We start from the raw sequence: 22,239 nt of genomic DNA on the forward strand, positions 1-22,239 counted from the left end.
TTCTAAGGCTTGACTTTTACTGAGTTCAGAGGAACTTGTGTATTGCAGGAATAAAAGTATATTATGGAAAAAAATAAATAGGTTTTCATTAAAAAAATAAAAAACATTCATAACTAGGAAGCAACCTGATAGATATTGAAAACTGGCTAAATACTAGAGCTGAAAGCAAGTAACGATGTTTTGTTTCCTCTTGACCTATTTGTTGCCTAAAAAATACAACAGTGAAGGACCACACTCCACCTTTGCAGAGAGGTTCTGCAAAGCAGGACTTTCCAAGAGCATAGCTATTATTAGGAAGACAAGTGCTTTGCTAACCCACCAGATAGAATTTCTTACTTGTTTGCCCAGCTGACTGACAGATAGGACTTACTCTGCAGTTCGTGATACACTGCAGTGTCTTGATACGACTACTTCTTCGTTCTCGATCACTTGTACTATCTGTGCTTACTGTACTAACAAAGACCTGAAGACAACCATTAAGTGCACGTTGCTTAATTTAACATGAGCTAAGGGATTCCCTGTGCTTAAAGTTATCACTCCATGCTCTCTTCTGTTCCACTTGAAAGCCGTTTTGTTCTGAGAATCTTGTGCTGAATTATTTCCCCTACCAGAAAAAAACATTCCTCTTTTCCTGCTACTTTCCTTTAACCTCTCCTGACATGGCAGAGAAAGAAGTGGAACAAACTTGCCCCACAAGAGTGTATAGCACCCTTTGTTTTAGTCTGTTTATAAATTCCACTTGCAATGGTAGATTAAATATATTAATAAACTTAAAAAAAAAAAAAAGGATTGGATTAAATGTACTTCAAAGAAAATAACAGGATTAAAAGTAAATAGATTTCAATAGAAATTTGGCCAGGTAGGAACTCAATAAAATCTGAGTAAAGACTAAAGGACTAGGTCTTATTATTAGACAGAGCCATCCATTAAAACCCAACTGATCATGTGAACCTGGCTACAGCTGTAAAAGCAGCAGAGTCCAAGTCAGATCTCAGCTGCATGCTGAAATTAGAAAGGTGAAGGTCAAATAAGCAAAGGCAACAAACCAGACACTAGCGGCTGCAGTCATGTCTGCGAGCAGATTTCAGGTCTCTTCCTTCAGACTACGAGTACCACAGGTCAGATGATCTGTAGCTTCTGTGTTTGCACATTTGGAAAACTTGATGCGTGCATTCAAGCTAATTGGCAGTTAAGTGTTCATTCATACCTCCCTTAATTGGGTCTGATATCAGAACTGCACGTTTTGTTTTAGCCCTTTAGAATTTCAAATGGTGCAGAAGTATGTATCCTGCTGCTTCCCTTCTGCCTCTGCTGCGGAGAGAGAGATGGGCCACTGCCTAATCAGCCCGTGATTACAGAATTTGCACCTACTCCTCTCTCAACAACTTAGCTGATCATGATTTGTCTAAGACTCATTCAAAACAGCGTATATCTGACTAACAGCATCTAAATTAATAGCTATCCTAAGAGCCCTCTGACAGTTTTACGCCAGCACGCTGGCAAAATACTCCTGCTGTGGACCCAGGGTATGTCAGTGAGGTTGTGCTTTGTATTGATACCAGAAACTACAGTCTGAGAGCAGGAGCAAATCCTACCAGGAATGGAATTACCTACCAGTAGAGCTGCATCTACATTTAATAGCTCAGGGCTCCAACAACATCGGTGCTGGGGAGTGGCCAGACTTTTCATACTGCTGGCTAATCGTGTCTATGAAAGCAGAAATCTACTGTAAACCTCTCCTTCAATACTTAGATTTCTACTGATGTGTTTGGGATTTTTTTTTTCTCTGATATACTCCAGAAACACAACCCTGAGAATTAAGAATCTTCAAACATTATTCCATAGTAATTACTAACTTCACTATTTATCTGAAGTCTGCAAGAAGATCTTGGTCCACACAACCAAGAGCACTCCAGTGCACGGCTTCATGAACAGCTTGCTCAAGATGAAATATAACTGAATGAGCCAACCTTAGCTGGCACTCCTAAGTGAAATCTATTAACTGTCACATCTAACTACATATTAGTTATAGAGTACGTTTATCTTATAATACAAGAGTTTATCTTATCCTTCAGTGGAAAATAAAAATGACGAGAAGTGCACAGTAGAGTTCTGTACTGTGTTTGTTCTTAACTTAGACTAAAAGCAAGTTGTGGGAGAGCAGCCCTCTCCCCTTTCATTCTTTACCCTACTTCATGACCTGCTGTGTAAAGGTTTCTAGGTAAAGATGAGTCAGTTTGTGAAACACTCGTAACTACAAGATCACAAGACACCAGGTCATATTAACAATTTACATAAAACACCACTTTTCAAGGATACAACAATACTTAAACATTTAAAAAGAGAAACTTCACAGATTATACTGAAATTTCTAGAATATGACACCTATGTGACTTCAGTTCTGCTCAACAAAGTCTGCTTAGTATCTTCTTGCCTTCATATTTAGGTCATAAAAAAAAATCCAACAAAGGGTCACTTCAAATTTATTTCTTGTACCATTTTTACTTACTAACTTCCATTCTCTCTTTTTCTATTTAAATTGAAGACAGCTCATATAGGTTTTTGATATATACTTTTCCTTTTTAGTAACAGAATAATCTTTTAGGATTTGTTTCTGATTTATTGTGTTAATTCAAAGTATATTAAAAATGAAGTATCTACATCAAATGAAGTGCTCATATTAGTCATTTGAATTGGGAAGCAAAGTACCTAATGTAAGAATGGTAAAGATAAAGAAAAAAACAAGTTCCTTAAAAGTATAATAGTTCTGACAATATGCATTTTCATATGTTATTGACAACAAATAAGGGTTGACAGCTAGTCTGAGTACTTGAGCTCTAAGGCAAATCTAATCTAAACGGCCACTGAAGTTTGAAGTTGGCTTTTTATTATCTATTATTCTTTTCAATCAGTAAAACCTCCTTAAAACTGAATCCTGTATCCCACTCCCACGGCCACTTTTCTATTGTGAGTGTCCCAATCCACTGATCCTTAAGCCTGGCGACAATCCCTTTTTTCTAACCTTGGACTTACAACCAGATCTAAACCCTTTGCCTGGCATCGTTCTAGATTCCCAAATCAGCATCTGGGATCTGCTGTGTATTTCTGGCAACTCTCAGTCGTTTCCACTATCACCCTTCCGAGCTGGTTTCACGTAGGCTACGGACACTCAAGGCTTTCCATTTAACTCCTCCAAGACAACATTGCAAGCAAATAGGGAATACAGGTGCAGAAAAGAAAATTCCTACCCACACGTTATTACACCTGAAGTACCTGAGAGCTCCTCAGTCTTCGTTTTCCTCCCAGCCCTTGTAAACCCGGACACGGACATCCTTCCCACAGGCTGCAGGGCTCATCCCTCCTGCAGGCCAGGCCAGCCCCTCTGCTGCTGCTCCTGTACACTCAGCCAGCTCCTTGTCCCCTTCGGTCACGCTGATCCCAGCTGTCTTCCTCAAATTGCCTCTGCAGAAAATACACTAGAGATGTTCAAAAGTGAGAACAACGATACTTTCAGCTGGTTCGCTTAACCAAGAAATTGGAGACAGGGCGGGCAGCTGGATAAGTACTTGTGTCTATACGTGGACATGTGTTACATGAACTGCAGATTCAAAATGGACAGATACATCCTACTTTGCTACTGACCTTCTTTCCAGACATATTCCATCTCTTGTAAAGATGAAAGAATATTACATTACAGAGTCATTTCACAGGGAAAGCCTTCCTGAGGTTACTGGCAAGGGCCCCTTCGATCTGCACCTTCAGATTCCTGCTGAAGATTTATAAGGAAGCCAATGTTTGAGATGCTCATCTGCCAACAGCGAGGGCAAAAAATGTAGATGTCAATGTGTAGTTGCAGATCTATCCCCAGTCTCTCTGAGGAAGGGCTATTTACCTGCCTTCACGCTGTTGGTGCCACTGTGCACAATTTACCACCAATTTTGTGATATATCACACTGGCTGGGCCTCAACACCATCCGTGGGGTAAGAAGTAAGAGCTGAAAGGGAGACATGGGGTTGAGCTGCAAAACGCCGCCAAAACCACCAACAGCACCACGCACCTTGGTGTGGAGAGCACATACTGTGGGGACAAACATGTCCCAGTCCCCTCTGTGTCCCCCAGTCCTCACACACACCTCACATGGCAAAGGAGGAGACCCCTGAGGGTCGGGGCTTGGCCGGGGGACAGCCCTGAGGGATCTGGGGAGCTCTGAGGGGCTGGGGACAGCCCTGAGGTGCCGGGGTTAACCCTGAGGGGTCGTGGTTAACCCTGAGGAGCCAGGGGTAGCCCTGAGGACTTCGGGGAGCACTGAGGGGCTGGAGCCAGCCCCGAGGGGCCAGGGGAAGCCCTGAGGGACTGCGGGGAGCTCTGAGGGCTTCAGGCAGCCCCGAGGGGTCGCGGGGAGCCCTGAGGGGCCGCTCCGGGGCTTTTGGCGCCAAGCGTGAGGCAGCGCTGCGGCGGCCGTGCCCGGTACTGCCCGCCGCCGCCCTGCGGGAGGCTCGGCGGGGGGACGCCGCTCTCTGGCCGGTTACCCCCGCTGCCCTGCGGCCGGGGCCGTGCCGGGCCGTGCCGGGCCAGGCTTGGGGAGGGGGGGATCCTGCCTAGGGCTGCGGGAGGAGAGAGGGGAGGCCGGGGGAAGGGGCGGCGCGGAGCCTCCTCCCGGCTGCCCTTCCCCGGCCGGTCGGAGAGCGGCACTGTGGCCCCGCGGCGCACGCTCCGCCGGAGCCTCCCCGTCTCCCCCTGCCTCCGCCGCCAGCAGCAGCAGCAGCGAGCAGCTCCCCCTCCCCCGTCCCCGAGCAGGAGCCGCCGCACCGCGGAGCAGGGAGGCGGCGAGGAGCGCAGGGCAGCGGCCGGCGGCGGGGGGGCGGCGGCGGCGGAGCGGCGAGAAGCAGCCGGTGCGGAGCCTGCTCAATGCTGCACCTTCCGGAGCTGCATGAGGTAAAGGCGGCTCCGGGTCCCGCTCCCCTCCTTCCTCCTCCCCCCCCCCCCCTCCTCCTCCTCCTCCTCCGCCCCGAGGGGGGCCGGGGGTGCGCGGGGCCGGGGCCCGGGGGGGGTCTTTGTGGGCCCCGCTGGGGTGAGGGGCGGCGGGGCGCCGAGGGGCGGCGGCGGGGCGGCGAGGAGGGGCCGGGGGGCCGGGGGGGGGGCCATGAAGTTGCGGGAACAAACGGAAAGTGGCCAGCGGCCTGGCCCCCTCCCCGGGAGGGGTCCGTGGGGCTCGGGGGGGGCCGCCGGGGGGGTTTTGTTTGCGATCGCCGCCGCCTCCCTGCCTCCCTCCCCGCCTCCCTCCCCCTCCGCCGTTGGTTTCTCTGCCTCCTGATAGTTTTGAGGCCTAACCGCTTAGGCCTCGGCTCCCGGCGGCGGGGGGCCGCCTCCGAAGCCCTCCCCTCGGGGCCGGGGCTGGTCCCCCCCCGGTCCCTCTCCTCCGGGGCTCGCAGCGGGCCCCCGGGGCCGGGGCATCCTCGGATGGGGGCCGAAATTTCATTGTAAAAGCGTCGGCTCCGAAGTGAGAGCGTCGGGCTGGAGCAGCCCCGCGATGAAAGGAGGCGCCGGAGGGGAACCGAGGGGCCGGGGCGGCGGGGGGAGGCGGCGGCCCGGCCCCGGCGCTGCCCGGGCCGGCGGGGGGCGGCGGCGGGGGGCTCGGCCGGCGCGGCGGGGAGCGGGGCCTTGTGCGAATTGAGGGTTAGAAATGGGAAAAAGAGGGTTAGAAAGTCGTTCCCAATCCGCTGAACTTTTGTTTTCTGACCGATAGAGGCCGGTAGAGGACTGCGCAGAGGGAAAGTTTATAAGCGGCGGCGCCAGGATGGACTTCCCTGCTACCCAGCCGAAACCTGCCGCCGACGGTAAAATCATCTACTACCCTCCCGGGGTGAAGGAGATCACGGACAAAATTACCAACGATGAGGTGGTTAAACGGTTAAAGGTGAGTAATCGCGGCTCCTCTGCCCCGCAACTCTCCCTTCTCAAAGGAAACGTTTCCTCGCGGGAGAGGAGGACTGCCAGGGGTTTCTTGCCGCGGCTGAAATGTCCGCTCCTTGCCTACAGACCCTTGTAGGAATGCTGCTCCCTTGCTTCTCCTTAATGAGGAGGAATCCTTTTTTGTAATTTGTGACTGTACCCTTGTGTTCACTCAAAGCCGGAGTCGATGCAGCTAATTTGTGTGTGAAATACATCCGCGGTGTTGGAGACAGGTCTGAAGTGAAATCCTAAGTAACAATTGCGGGATATATTACCAAAAATACTCGCTGTCAAGCTAGAAGATGTCTGTGGGTTCCAGCAGAGCAAGATGTAGTGGGGTGGGGGAAAAAACTCGATCTAGTGTAGGGTGTTCTTGACCAAAAAGCTAGCCGTGTTTACAGAAAACGAAGGTGAATTTCTGGAATTTGTAGGTGGAATTTCGAAATTGTTTCATATGTAAAAATGCCTCAGATTCTGTAATTTGATTCAACTTGTGTGTGTCTTTCCTATTCAGTATAACTGGTGCTTGGCAAAGTTGCTAAATTTTCATAAACAAAAGGGATTGTTATAAAAGCATTTTCCCTGCTTGTTTGACATCATCCTGGGGGACTGTGAGGCTTACCTCTGTTTTTAATTTTTTTTAAATCTGCTTTTCCATTAGAAACATGAAATATTATGATACAATCATATTATTTCTTAACTCTGTGCTGAAGATTGATCAACACTTAACTTTATTCTCTAATATTGGCACAGCTCATTTGCTAACGCCATGGTCTTTGGACCAGAAAGTTTTCGTAACCTGGGATTTGGTCCTGTGCCCAGGGTGGAGATGTAGTAATGATTTTTCTGAGATCAGAAATATTCTCTCATCTGATGATGTGTTTCCCATCACAATTGTAACCCCACAAAGATTGAAAAATAGAAATTGTGGTCTTGGCTAGTCACTGAGTACCCTGAAATATGCCTTAACTATAAATGTGAAGAGACTATAAGCTTTGTCCGATGCTCTCAAAGTGGTGAGGTATATGCCAGTTGTTACTTGGAAAATGAGCCGTGCTGTCCAATTGTAGTTCTGAAAATTGTCTGTTGAATGCAAGGGTCTAACCTGGTATTTTCAGAGCTGCCGTGGAATATTGCCAGTTATAGGAGAAGAACCTAGAGCTTTGTTTGGACAGAGACCTTGAATCACAGTCTGTGTGGAGTGGGGAGGAGCGCAGTTTTGAGACTAAATGACTTTTATTTTGTCCCAGTTGGAGAACTTGTAATGGTGGGCCATGCCATCTGAGATAATAGAAATAATAGCATTTCAAAGTCACACGTATGTGTTTCACAGAATTCACATGTTTGTGTGTTGGATGTAACTTACAGGTTAAGATATTTTTATTCTGTCACTTTTTAATTAAGTGCCGTTAAGGTATTCAGATGAGCTCAGAACTGTAGACTAACCTTAAATGGGAGCAAGTACTTTGCGAGTGGCCCCACTGTCACTGAAGCAACAGAGAAAGATTTTTCTTCTTATATTAGTACTGCTTAATCTTGGCTTGAGGATTTTTTTTTTATCAGATGTTCACTTTACTGAAGCATCAAGAGGATTGAAAGTACTAGTGCTGTGTTTCAAAACTAAACCAACAAATGCTGTTGCTCTTCATTTTTGCATAGACGTATAATCCTTGTGTGTGAAATCCATGCTTCTTTACATCAGCTTCATTTATAGAAAAAAGTCACGTTGGCACATGGAATATTGTTATGATGCAGTACTTGAGATGGAAATGCTTGAAAAAGTTTTGTTCAATATAAAGATAGCTCTCCAGAGCTTTAAATGTGACAATGATAAGAGCCAGTTTTAGCACGATGTACAAATTCAGGCATGTTTTGATCCTTGCAACTATTTTTTTTCTCCTTTTCCTCGGCCATATATGACCTAAAGATGCTCCGTGTGTCTTTTTTTAGAAGATGCATATGTAACTTGGTGTTCCGACGACCAGTCTTTGGGTCAGTTCATGCAAATTTTTGTTCTTTAACTTAATAAATTCATGGTCAACACAACTGGCTACAAATTTGTGCCCGTATTAGCAACTTTCCTGATATCACATCTGTATTTTTGTGTCCAGACCTCTTCTCGTAATGAAGGGTTTTCTTATTATTGGAACTTGAGACATTCTGGGCACCTGTCCCGGAGTGCCTGAGCAGCAGCTTTTGTGCCAAGGACTTTTTAAAAGAATGTTTTTCTATCCTTTCCCTCCTTCTGCTTGGGGTTGTGGGTAATAAAAATGTAGGCCAGATTCATTTACAGTGTTTTGATACATCTGTATGATAACATTAGCGTTGTCCCAAAAATGGAAGTATTGAGAATTTGGAAATCAGCACGTACCTTCTGAGCGATGCAGAAAGGAAAAGCTTCTGAATTGCATATGTATGTTGAATGAAACACCAGGAGTTCAGGTACTTAATGGTGTCAAAGTGTTTTTTTTTTTGGTGTGTTGGGTTACACTGATGGGTCAGTGCCTTCCTGGAGTGGGGCAGTATGCTGTGTGTATAATTTCAGATATTAAAGAAGTGATTTTTAACTGTATTGTGCTGCGGCTGGGGACAAGTGTCCGTGTCATGGATCCAATTAAGTTCAAGCCAAAGTAGGCAGCTGGCGAGTAGCAGTGTTGAAACTTACTGCTACATACTTCTGGTGTAAAATGAGTTTTTTTTAGGCTAATGTTTCTCTTTACAATGCATCAGTTCATTAGATAGCAATCGGTTTTAGTGCTGTAAATAAAATGTTTGTCAATTTAGTAAGGTTTGTGGTGAGAAACAGTATCTTTTATTTCACTGAGCAATACAAGTGGAAAACAACAAACAATTCAGTCACCTAAGTCATACTTCAGGTCTAAAATCAGACCAGCAATTAAATACAAGCTGAGAACAATTGTGCTCTCGGTATTATATTTCTTCCTTTAAGATAGTTGAAGGAAGTTTTAGAAACTCACCGTCTGCTGTCCTGCAAAGCTTCTTTACAACCTCAAAAAAATGTAACTATTGAAAATTTTCAAAATTGAATTTATTTTACTGCCTTGTCAAACTCCAGACTTGAATATTGTTGCCAGTAAAATACCAAATTTCAGATACACTTTCTTTGGTCACAAGATAATATTTTGATGTAGTCCATGTCATCATTACGAGCAAGATTAAGGTAGTATACTTGATTGTCACATAGACTTAAAATAGCTCTATCAATCCAAAATGCACAGAGTTTCTCAGAGACTGACTTTCTCGGAGCCTTTGTAGGCGAAGCAAGAGCTGCCACTGAAAGATGCAGCTCTCTGCTGCTTGTCTCCTGCCTCTGTTCTCTACCCTCTTTGCAAGCATTTTGTTTTGCCGCATGGCAAAACTGATGGGTGAACAGATTTGGGTTAAAACTTAGGAGAAAAAATACTGTGTTAATTTTAGCCTGAATCATTTTCTTGCCTGTTTTTTTTTTTTTTTTTTTTTTCAAGAGCTCACAAATGGTTGTGCTAGCACAGGGGAGAAGGCAACTTCTTTTTTGTGGCAGTCCTTTCTTAGAGTGTTAAAGAAACTCCAGAGTCAATTTTGAATGTGTAAGTTTGCAAAGGCTATGTTTTGAGATAGTTATGCAGAAACTATACAAAAGTCCCCATTTTTATCTTGCATGTTAATTTTTTTCAGTAGAAGAAATAATGCGTGATGACAAGTTCCAGTATAGATTTGTATCAATAACGATGCAGTTTGATAAAGTGTGTGACAGATCTGTAGGAAAAAAGGAAAGTATTTATAGTGCAGTGCTTGGTTTTACATACATAGCAGTCTGTAAGCAATGCTAACTCATAAAATATGTAAAAAGCACATTTAGTCAGACACCAAAGATACAGAAGCGCAAACAAAAAGTTTCTGAAACCTTCTGAAAGAGTAGATTCATAGATTTGTTTGCGTAGAGATTTTTAACAAAGCTTTAAGGCAGCATAAAAAAAACTTCTTGCGAAATTAAGAGTTCTGTAGGTCAGAATTGATAGAGGGTGATGCATTTCTTTGCCATAGCTGGGGTTACCATTCTGTTTTCTGCGGTTGTTTTTAATTTTTTGGGGGGGTGACCTTCCTGCGGTGTTGCAGTCAGTCCCGTAGTCTTGTTGCTTTTCCCAGGGTGACAGTCTGGCAAGGTATTTTCTGTGAAAGTTTCTTTTTATTCCACCCCTCCGTATCTCCCCCTGCTGCCCCACCCCAAGTCCTAGCTTGTGATCAGCTGGAGCAGTCAGCACTCTTAGCGGGCCTTGAAGTCTTCCTTATCTTGTCCCATGGCATTTTAAAGCTATTGGGCTTGAGCCAGGGTGAAAGGAGCGCTCCCCATCCTGCCCATTGTCTTTCCGGGTGTTCCTCTGGTTATTTGGAGGTGGCCTCTTGTAGCTGGGCCTGTTGTGTTTGTATTTTTGGGAGATTATCGCTGGAAACAGTTAATGCTTATAACTTATTACGCGCAGATATTTTTTAGGCATCTGTTACAGAATTTTAAAATTGAGAAAGGTTGCTGTTTTGCTATTTGCGTGTTCTGGAGTAGGCTGTGGAGGTGTGTGAGAGGGGAAAATACCACGTTGCTCTGTACTTCCCTGATATTTCTGCATACGGCCGTTATTTGGGCTTGTGTAGTGAAGTTAGAAGGACCTTTGATCTGCTCTGGCTATGGTTATGTAGTTACTTTGATGGAAACTTTAAAAAATATAAACTAGAGAAGAAAATCTATTTTACATTGTGTTTGGGGGGGGCAAAGTATCCATATTGTACGTTGGATTATATTAATAAATTGCTGATAAGAGATGGGTATTTTCATGGCTGAGACCTCTGACTTGCATGTACATGTGTGCTTAAATTTAAGAAATATAAGTAGTTTTGTGGAGGTCATATTGCCAGGGTAATTGCCACAGATAATTATTCTAACACTTTTTAAACTTCCATTAATTGTATTCAACTGCAGACTGCAGTTTGCAGTTCTTGAGCTATTGCTGGCCAGAGAAGCCTAAAGCCAAATTTCTAATTTGCATTTGCTCATAGTTTAATCTTTTTAATTAGTTTGACTCTTTTAACAATCAAATTTTTCATTAACTAGGACAGGCCACTAGTCAGAGAAGAAGAAATCTTGTACTGATTTTTTTTTTGCTAATGGAGTGTTAGCTGTTTGCTTTGTAAATGCCCCAATTTTGTCAGTCCTTGGAGAAATAGACTGTGTAGGTTCACCCAGATGTTACTTTTTATTTTAAGCTGATTGATGATGAGACCTTTTGTTTTTTTAATCTGGTAATTTTCGTTTGTTACAAGCACGTCGGTAATTAATGGTAACTTCACATGCACAATGTTATTCTAATGGTGTCGTGGCAACAAAAAGGTAAATACATTACAAAAGAAGCAGTCCCAGTTTGAGAAGGGAAAAACCAAAGTTTGCTGAACGAGACATGCTCACTCGTGGTGACACACCACCAAAATGGAGAGACTAGGTCAGAAGTCCTCATGTCGTTGTTTATTCTGCTGGAAACCTTGAAGAATTCTTCAGTTTTATTGTTTTGCTTCGTGCTTTTCTGTGAGGTGAGGGCAGGATGGGAACCCTGGCTTAAAAGGTGGGGAAGTGAAGAGCTGCTGGGGAGGCAAGCTGGCTTCGTACGCCTGACTTGCCGCATCTAAAATGAGACTTCCAAAGTGACTGTTTTGTTGCATTTCACCCATTCAGACCACAGGTTCCTCGGACTTCAGTTACAGTAATTGGGTGCTTTGCACTTCTTTAAAGCAGGCCTCCTCCTGTCTGCTTAGGAACCAAGAAAATGATTTATTTTTTTTCTAGGAAAAGTTTTATAGGTTGTTTAACAGGCAGCATACAGAAACTTTGTAAGGGGTGACAGGATAGCATACAGTAGTCTTTAGGCTCAGATGTTTTGACACAGGGCATAAAATATTTCTTTCCTGCATTATTTTCCTTCAGTTATGGTCTTCCAGCTTCAATAAATAAGAAAGGTGGCTGCTGGGCAATAAGCTCCTCTCGTAAACAACCTTGATTAACTACAGCACAAGTCCTTTCTGTGGACTGTAAGAAGCAATGGCTTCAAGCTTTGGGGCTTTTTTTAATGCATGTGATCAGTTGGCAAATACCATATTAACATTAGGATTGAGGAGCTTGAACAGAGGTTTGATAAGCGTGGGTTTGTTTACCTTGGAAAAGAGATGAATTGTATTAAAAGCATACAAAATGACAGATAGTAAATGACAAATTTCTGGTTCCCCACCACCCCCCATGAAAAAAGAGCATTAATTGAAATTGGACGTAAAAACTGTTGAAGGTTAGCTATTTCTCAGGCTCGTCCTGGAAGACTGTGGCAGAGCAGAGCTGAACTTAGGTTGTGGTTTGTACAAGAAGCATGCTTTAATCATGTAAATCACTTACTTTAGGTGGGTGTGCCTGGCAGTATGTATTTTTATGGTATAATGTGGGAGACTCCTGGTGTATTCAAATATTTTAAACAAAGTTTGGTTATAAAATCCTTGACATATCACTGCATTCCTACGAGGGGGTTGTACGCATAAGTTAGCGAAACAGCAGTAGTTTTAGCTATGCTCAAAGCCTCGTAAATGAAGTGTTAATTTTTCTTTCACTGTATAGCGTTGTTGCGAGGTTATCCCTTGGTTTGCAGACAGCAGTACGGAGCTGATTGATAGGCAGGGAAATGGAATATCATCTGAGGTTACTTGTATTCCTTGTCTGCTTGAATCAATTCATACCACTTGGCTGCTTGATGCCTATGTGAGTCTTTTGCTACCAAAAAGGGGGAAAAAAAGCCAACCCAGATCATTAGTTCACAGGATATACACAGGATATATTAGAGACATTTTAGTTCTTAACTTTCGTCTAGATCCCAATGCACATTGAACATTCTTCATATATGAAGCTCTTCCAGACTGTAATATCTTCTTAATCACCGTTGTTACCTAGAAATCTAAACCACATGCTTATTATTGGTGTCACTCAGAGCAGTGTGCGTTTGCTGACTCTGCAGCTGCAGTAAACTAATGAACTGTATTCCCACTGCTGTGCTGACATCAGAATTTGGCTATCGCAAAGATGTCTTAAGCATGAGGAAGTGCTGTTAAGGGTAAAGAAAGATGGAAGGGGTGCAACGTGTGCTCCTGCTCAGAAATGAAGGTTGAAAATTTTGTGCTACCTAGATCGCATGGGGTATCCTAAATGTTTGATTAATGTGAGACAGGTAATACATGCTTATCTGATGGAGATGTCAGAACTGCAGTTCTAGAATCAGTTTTGCAGCCATGGTGGGGGAAAAAAATCCATGCAAATGTACTGTTAAGAGTGGTCAGCATTTTTGATGTCTTAGTTGTTCTCGAGTGAGTGACCATTTCTTTCTATTTGTTAAGTACTGTTACCATCTTAATGATATTCTGTTGTCTTCCATCAATACAGCCTGTTACCTTTACTGAAACACTATTTGGTGTGGTCATCAGCAATTTTAGGCCTTATATTTTGTTGTTAGAGTTGCATTTTTATTATCTTCTCATATAAATTAACAGCTATCTCCAGGAAATTTGTCAAAACTCACCAAACTGATGAAGCAGTAAAAAAAATATTGTACTGGCAAGATACATTCATAAGCATTAAAAAAATTCTATTTAAAAATTTAAAAACCTTATTTAAAAACCTTTTCTATTTAAAAATTCCTTTTTTAAAAAAAAATTGATACATAGAAGGAGAAACATTTAAGGACAACACTTTAAAAGGAGTCTGCAGAAATCAAATATTTCTGGAGTCTTTTGAAGACCATTGAAATGCCAACTGCAAACTTTTACTTACTGTGAAAATCTTATTAGTGTAGTTTTAAGTGCCTGAGAATTCGTCTCTCACAAGTTGAAAAAGATGAAAGTAAATAGTTGAATTTAGGAAGTGTTTCATGTAAAGAAGATCTGTAGTTTGAGAATTGCGATTATCTGATTATTCCAGAAGTTTGGAATAAATTGCTTAAAAAACAAACAAAACAAAAACAGAACCCCTCTTACCTGACTGACGTTATTTGTGTTGCCTTTTTAATGGAAGGAAAATGCTGTTGGATTTTTCCCCTTAAAAGTTTTATTCTGCCTTCAGGTAGGTAGCGGTCAAAGCAGGGTGGGTCCTGTTGTCTGTTTTTGTTTTAACTGTCGTTATATTCTGTTCCTGCTTGAAAATAGAGGCATGTACTTAATTATCCAAAATGCAGTAATACTTCCCATAATAAATTCATTATTGAAGCTTAAAGAAACCATAGTTATAATTTAGTAGGGAATTATTTGAAATTAAACTTTGAGGAACATGAAAATTGTTCTCTTCTTGTGATTTAAAAGAATGAAACCCAATACTCAGTCCCTTAACTCTGAATAACCGTGGGCTTTTGTCCTAGTCCGTTAGAAAGGATATAACTTTTTTTTAAAAAAAATCTTCGTTTACTTGAAGAGCCAAAGAGGAATCATTCAGAAATTATGCCCTTTGTTCTCACAGTGACGCAATGTATTGTAGTTGAAGTGAAAGGAAGTTTTAGTTCTTAAACTGTTGCAGTAATAAAAATGAGATAAAGTAGACTTTTCTTACTTCTGATGGCAGAAGCAGAATTCAGCAATCTGGGAAGAGGTGGACGAGGTAGGTACAGTTCATTAATTTATTTTCTTTGACAGGTGGTTCTTTCTCAGCATTGACTTGCTGGAGAGTTAACATTCATTTGCTTAAAAAGCAAAGCAAAAGGAAAAGCAAGAAAAATTTACAGATTTTTGCTGAAAATACATTTATTTAAATACCTTATTCAGTCATCTTTTGTAAATGTAGATGATATGTGTCACTATTTCTGGAAAACTTCTAATACGTCTCTTCTCCAAAACTCCCACTTCTGCTATCGACAGGAAAATTCTAGTGGCAAGAAAAGAAGAACTATTTTTGCTTGTGTGAAGTCAGTAAATGAGGGTCTAGGAGTTGCATTTGTGAGCTGTTAATGACATTTTTTCTTAGAAAGCATGTATAGAATATGAAAGTAGGCATAACTCTGTAGCCTAAGGGAAACCGGGAAATCTGGAAATAAACTTTCAGTTTTGTTCCAGTTGGAACTGGTAGTCCAGACTGCTGGTAAGTCATTAGAATTTTGCTTTAGGAAATAGGAGGTTTCACCAAGTACTAAAACCATGTCTTTGTAGAATTTATACACATGGTATATATTCTGCTACAACTGAAAGAAGTCAGTTGAAATCTTAATATTTAGGGTTTTTTTAATTCTCTCTGAACTGGGAGTGAAAACCAATTTCAAGTCTGTTTCTAAACCTGTGAAAAGTGGGCGCAGCATGTAGCGTTTTCCAAAGTTACTCTTTCGCTCCCAGCCTTTGTTTCCCTGTAAAGGTTAAAACACCTTCAGTCAGATTACAAAGAATGGCTGCCCCTGAATTTCATTTCATTTTGACATATTTAGCTATTGATCTGAGTTTTGGTTCTTCACTGGTTCTGGTCTGCTTCTAGCGAAGCTGATTTGAGAGACTTCTTCAAAGACTCTTACACTGGTTCTCCTCCTGAGAAATTGTGCAGTGAAAGTGCACCCTAATTCACCCTGTCTTTGAATTCTTCTGAGTCATTCCTACTTGGGTCCCTGTGTGGGCTGCGATGAGTATGAAAGTTCCTGCATGCTAAGTGATTTAACGCCTATCAGCATTATCGTTAAAAGGCTGTGTCATGCCATATCCACATAAAATTGATTTTATATTCGGCTGATCTCCTCAAAATTTTATAGATGAAAAAATACTAATTGGTAACATATCTAGAGGATTTATTATTTTCCTAGTGTTTTTCAACATCTTTGTCAATCATCTGCTCAAAAAAAAAAAAGCACAGCAAAACCAATTGGGAGCAAAAATAATTTCAGCAGGCAGGTGGAAAGGCAGGTGGGTAAATGACAGGTTAGTTCTGCAGAGAGTTGTGAGTCAGTTTGGTAAGCTAAGGTGACCTGCGTAGCGGGTACTTTAACATAGCCAAAAGTAAGTTAGTTTATCTAAAAATAAAAAATGCAAGTCCTCTTTACAGAGTGCCAAAGTTGTATGTGGAGGCTTGTCATCCTGACAGTGTTGTACCTGACTGTTTTGAGTGCTCTAAGGTGACACTGCTGCTGAAGGAAGCAGTTTTTCACCCTTCCTGCTACTGCCACTGCTGTTGAGGGAATACCAATTCCAAGTCATTTACCTTCTTTGAGTCAGCTGCTCTCCCAAAGTTGTAGAAACAAGTCAAGCTTGTGACAAGTAAGAGGAGAAAAGTGCAAAATAGAGGTATGTAGTGACTGGAGGAGGGGGCGGGGAGCAGGGAAATAATCAAGTTGTAAAGTATGGAGTCGTTCCACCAGTAGCTGGAGGCTTACCCTTAATCAAAGCCCGCTGTGCCTCACTCTGCTGGAATGTGTGGAAGCGCAACACCAAAACCAGCGCTTTGAGCCAGAGAAGTAGTCCTACTTGCTCGTGGGCCATCCTTTTCCAACCTGCCAGCCCATGTGTGTCTGCAGCCTGCAGGATACTGGATCATGGAACTGATCCTATCCAAAACTGTACTTATTTTTTTCCAGGTTAGTTTTCATCTGGATCAACACGATTTGGGCTGTCACTTGGTGCCCCCTCCTTGTGCTGGCAGAATCTGCGTGACAGTCGCGAGCTGGTAGAACTGTTACTTCCAGTGACAGCTTAATTTGGAACCCTGTTCGTTGGGTTAGACCTTATTAGATCAACTTAAAGATACATTAAACTGCACCCTAGGATTGGACTGAAGCAGTTCCACCCTCCCCTGCGGGGAGACCTTTGTCTTGTACCGACAACAGCACTTTTACAGCCACGTAGTGAGCCGGTTCAGGAAGCAGATCTATCTGAAAAGTAACCTGGCCAAAAACGTGGTGTTTCAGTAGTGCCACTCGTCAATCACATGAGCGCTGGTGGAGTGGAGGGATAGCACCGACAGATTCGGATTGACTTGCGCTGCTGTGAAATTGCCCCCTAAGAAATTGTACACCAACCCCCTCCCCTCCCAATTTGTTGAGACAAAATGAAGTATGTCTCTTGTGTCAGAGAGCTGCAAATGTAAGTGTAGTGAGTGATGTGCTACCCTTCCCTGTCTGGAAAAGAAAGCATGATATGGAGAAGAATGTCATTTGGTTAGAAACAATTTAAATCACTGCTGTGCGTATATACAAATGTGAATCCTGCTGGTGCCAGTAATTTTGAACTAATGTGAATGTGGTGGAATCCACAATGATTTTTTTTGGCTGCTGTAATAGATCATATCGTTCATGCTAATACATAATTGCTTTTAAAATAAATAGATTTTATATGGGAATTTGGAATCGGCAGGGTCATATTTAGCAAGGGGTACTTACACTTCTCCTTTCTCTAGGGGTGCTTGGTTTTGTTTTTTATTTTTTGTCTTGTTTTTTCCCATTATAGTCTTTCTCACTTATACAAATGGAAGAAAAATTTGAGGCTTCAGTGTTTTTCAGGCCGTCCCAAGCGGCTCACAGTTCTGTACTGCTATTATGATCAGAAGATGTGGTCTTTGATGTTTAGACTGGTCTTTTCCTGTTCTGCAGTCCCAACTACTGAGTCCTGCACTGTGACTTGAACTAGAGTAGGCGGTACAGGCCCGTGCTTGCAAACAGATTTGTCTTCATGCCAGCTCTCAATCTTTTTTTTCCCCCTCCTAACGCCTGCTGGAATTGATTGTTCTTTAAACAAAGACTTGCACTAACTTACACATCATACAGAGAAATGAATCTTACTTGTAAATAATCATACTTTGAAAAAAAAAAAAAAAGGTACTACCCTGAAGATAAGCACTGTAAATAGCTTGTATCTTTTCCCTCAAGCATGAGCTGATAGAGTACAAGTAGTAAATCTTTTTTGTGTCAACCCAAAGCCAGCATTAGTAACACTCTGCTGGGCTCATAGCACAGATAGACCACGAGTTTACTGTTGCACTGTACTGTACAGCTGTTCCACAAGTATTCATAGAAAGTGAAAACACTTTTTAAAATGTTAGTCATTCAACTTGTATTTTTTGTGGTCTTCAGGGTCTGAAAAATATGTGGACTGTTTTATTCAGGTATGCTTGTTTAGGTAAAAATCAATTAGCTACTGAAAAGTGTTCAAGCATAATTTTGTTTGTTCTTTGAAGAGACACTGTTTGCAAAGAGCTTGCACTCCTGTAGCATTGTATGCATGGAAATTCTGTAGCTGCCCAACTTTAGCCAGTCTTAGAACTCAATTTTACCTGTTTTTCCATTAGTAATTTGTATATGGAAACTTCTATGAAAATAGCAGCATGAAAATGTTGCCAGGAGCTGTCGGATGAAGTTGTATGGATAATTTTGATTATACAAACCCTCACTTTAAAATAATTTGATTTCATCTCATGTTATTGAGTGGGTTTGTGGCTTGTTCTTTTTAGTTGTTTCATTTCATATTATTATTAAAGCAAATCTTTATTTGTAATCTTCAATTCAGAAAGCTGCACAATAATGCATAAGGAATAAGCACGTGGATCTGCCTTGCGTATATTCACCAGTTAGTAGTCTGTTGGGATTCCTGGGGTTCTGTCAGTTTTGTTTGTAAAGAAATTCTGGAGACCTCGAGTGAGTCTTGGTTCAAAATCTGTAAATAAATTCCGTGTCTGATGGTTTATGAAAAAGCTATGAGTCACTGACACCATTCGTGACCAAGGGATCAAATGTTCAGTGGCTTGGCCAACACACAGCAACTTGGGTATGTTGGTTCTAGATGTTAATCCTGTTGCAAAGGGAAGCTAGATGAGATTCAATACCAGTTTTAATACTGTAAACTGACTTCGCACTGTCTTAATTTGAACCAGAATGCATGCAAAATGGTTTTAGTGAAAATGAAGGGGAAAGTTGTTCTGATTTCCCTGGGCTTCTCTGAGATTGCCGACCAGGAGATCCTGCTCTCTTACCCAAGATGAGTGATAACTAGACAGAAATACGCAGCACTTGAGCTGAAAGAGAATATTTCAAATCTCAGTACGTGACTCACAAGAACCAACTCTTTTCTGAAGTCTTCCTTTGGACGTGTAAAAGCAGCTCCTAAGCAAATTCAAACCAGATGCTGCAGGCTCGGTGTCAGCCGGGTACAGATGGCCCACAACCTGGTCTGTGTGCTACCAGCCGACTTCACCACTACCGACGTAACCTTGTGGGTGAGCAGTCACAGCTCTGGCAAAAGACAAGTTAAAGCTGAGCAAGGCAGCGGGTTCAGGTGGGCAGCAGGACATAGCTTTCTGCATCCTTTCGTGTCTTTTGCTGGATGTTTCCATGTAGTACTTGTTTCTTTTCTGTCCTTAATACAGGGCTGCACTTAGCACTAGTGAGGAAAGTGCCAAGAGTCCTATAGGGGAGTAACACCTCCTGGCCTCTCTACTTGGCAGGGAGTTTGAGCCCTCTCCTTGGTTTGGTTATTAGGTCTGCTCTCAACATCTGGCCTGGAGTTCTGTGATTAATCTCATCACGAATGTAGATGTATTTGGGGAATAGGTAATAGAAATAATGAAACATTTTCCTCAATGTGACTTACTTGGGCCACAACTTCTTGTCTCCTCCCATAAAGTTAATCATTGAACATTAGGTCTCAGCCCTTTTCTTGAAGGCGCTAAAAGGCTTCTGCTCAATGCCCGAGTTTTAGGCACTGAAGATTATAGTTGATAGCTTTAGTTCCCTGATCATAAATCTCAGCCATCAGCATTTTTAGGCTTTTAAATTAAGTCCTGCAGCTATTAGAGACTGTTGCAAAACTGCGATCTGTAGGCCAAGGTGCACTTCTAAATCCTTCCTGTCATGCTATGCAGATGCATTGCAGAATGTTCTGACTTTGAGTTAAGAACAACAAAGCAGAATAAAACAATACACTGCCGTGTTTTTCTCTGTAGGGCGGGAAGGTGGGAAAACAAACAGCAAGGTGCATCCCACAGTTTTTGCTTAAACCGTTGCAGGATGCTACTGACCTGCATGCTATGATCGTGAGGGTGATCAAAAAAGAAATCTGCAGCAACGACAAAATATATACAACACGAATGAAAGCGCTGAGTTTCGTTGTGTCTTAGCTTTTGAAGAGTAGCTAAAGGAATGGGACTTCAAGTACTCTGTATGCAAGGCTAAGAAGTGTACGTGGGATTCAGGCTCTGCAGGCAGTTACTATACAGGCCAGAAGATTTTTAGTTATGAAAAGTTAAATTCTGGGCTTTAAAAATGTCTTGGGTATGCTTAGAAAAGATCAAATGATTGATTTTAACTATCGCCTGGTCAATTAGTTATCATTTTCCTGTAGAGTTTGTATGTGAGAGAGAACTGTTGCATCTTTTTGCGGATAACTTTTCCCCTCATCTTTTCAGTTTCCCAGTCAGTGTTTTTTATAACTTCTATGTTTTAATTGCTTTTTGGATATCCAGCACATGCATGCAGGCTGCTATTCTGAGGTCACCGCAGCTGAGCAAATGAAGTTTATTCTCTGTTCAATTTTTGAGTCGGGGAAACAAAACAAAGATCATTTTTAAACAATGAGGCATTAATTTTGCTTGTAGCTTCAGGCCACTTTAAGCCAGTACACTTGACAAAGCGTGCGCTTTCTTATGTTTTCTGGGCAATTATGCTTGAGGCTGAGGCTTGCTGCCTTCTCTGCAAGCTTCTCAGATTTATCTTAGTCACTGTTGCTGTCTCTTTGTTGCAGATGCAGACGTTTGTGAAATGACCAAATCCTCTGCCCATGGGTACCAAACTTATGTTCATGCCCGGGGTACATGTTAGTATTGTTTCAGGTGTCTGATCTTCATCTTTCCACTATTTCAAGTGAAGGCACAAGTTAAGCACTCACTGCTGCAATCTGAGCACCGTTTTAAGACGTAACAGTGGCAAACTTGTACTATGGGCCTCCTAAAAACTCTAAAATCAATTTAAGAAACATATATTTGTTTTCTAACATTCTTCAAAGTAGACAAAGTAATTTTAAAGAAACAAAATGCAAAATATCAATAGTGCTATAACCTCAGGAAACAGGTCAAATCTTACGTTGTTTTGTACTTTTAGGGTTGACCTTTCTCAAATTTTGTCTTGGATAAGATGAAAGATTTTCTGGGTACACATGAAACATGAACACTTTGAAAATACAAAACTACTCTTTCTCAAATGCTTTTTTAAGTGTGGTGCACATCTCAAAATTTTTTGATATTTCCTATTTCAGTCATTCTTTATGAGAACGTTGCTGCTAGCTGATTAAATGGTGTTTAGTACTTGCAGATTGCTGATTTCAGCAGCATAGCTTAGATAAATGTTATTTTAATCTAAATTCAGCATGGTTAATTATGCAACCAAACTTTTCTGGTGTATTTTTTTTTTCAAGCAGGAAAATTTCACAAATCGTATGCAATGACCTTTTAGCCTTTGTAATGTGAGAAGTTTGTGTGACTCCAGTTCTTTCTTGTATGGTATATGCCAGAATGTATCTTTGCTTAGATAATGAAATGGTAACATTAGGTGGAGAGCTTCGAAATGAAGCAGAAATGAATGTGGAGGTTAAAATGGGAAAGTACTGTAATGGGAACGGTCACACTATGATACCTTCATCTGAAGTTTGGTTTTGGGAAAGAAAGAAAATTGTAGTGGTCACTGATTTTTGGGACATCAGTGTTTTTCACATAATTCTCAGAAAATTTTAGAACAAGAGGACTCCTTAATTGTAACTTGAAGAAGTTAGACATGTTTTGAAAGCTTTCTACCAAAGGGAATCCTTGCAGTAATATTCTGTTTCTGGTGTATTGCCTGCTACTTATCTCGGTAAAATCAGCAGCTATAAAACTGCGATTGCGTATGAGGAATGTTGAGGGACAGGTACAGCAATTACTGGCATATTCTAGCTAGCCACAAGGCAAAAAAAAATTGACAGAACAGATAAGCAGAATGGTTGCAGAACTCTCATGGAAAGAATCAGGAGTTACTTAAAGTTCTCAAAACATTAGTGAAGCGTTCCCAGACAAGGAATTATTAGCCTGAAATTACAATAACTGCGGAAAATAAACAAAAACACCACAACACTGGGAGGTAACATACTGTCCTCTAAGACAGTATTGCTAATACAGGACGGTGTAGTAGAGCTCTGTAAAAGTTGCTTTTTTTGAATTGTTATTATTTTTTTATTTTATTAGGAAAAAAAAGTCTTTGTTTTGGGAACCAATTATCTGAATTGGATTGGGGAGG

General features: G+C 41.8%; 1 protein-coding gene across 4 annotated transcripts in view; it reads left to right on the top strand.

Annotated features, from left to right (window-relative positions):
- The first annotated feature begins 4,666 nt into the window (after positions 1 to 4,666).
- PDS5A (PDS5 cohesin associated factor A) overlaps positions 4,667 to 22,239 on the top strand; it is a 79,089-nt gene continuing 61,516 nt past the window's right edge. The window contains exons 1-2 of one of the 4 annotated variants that reach the window (XM_080590776.1): positions 4,667 to 4,936; positions 5,748 to 5,918. In XM_080590776.1, the coding sequence (XP_080446902.1) occupies positions 4,910 to 4,936; positions 5,748 to 5,918 (198 nt within the window). In that variant the 5' untranslated portion in view covers positions 4,667 to 4,909. Of the gene's footprint in view, positions 4,937 to 5,051; positions 5,073 to 5,312; positions 5,502 to 5,747; positions 5,919 to 22,239 lie in introns of those variants that run through there. The other 3 variants (XM_080590779.1, XM_080590778.1, XM_080590777.1) reach the window with 3 other exon arrangements.

This window comes from Anser brachyrhynchus (genome assembly GCF_964034855.1).
Source record: "Anser brachyrhynchus genome assembly, chromosome: 4".
In the NCBI taxonomy this organism is placed as follows: Eukaryota; Metazoa; Chordata; class Aves; order Anseriformes; family Anatidae; genus Anser; species Anser brachyrhynchus.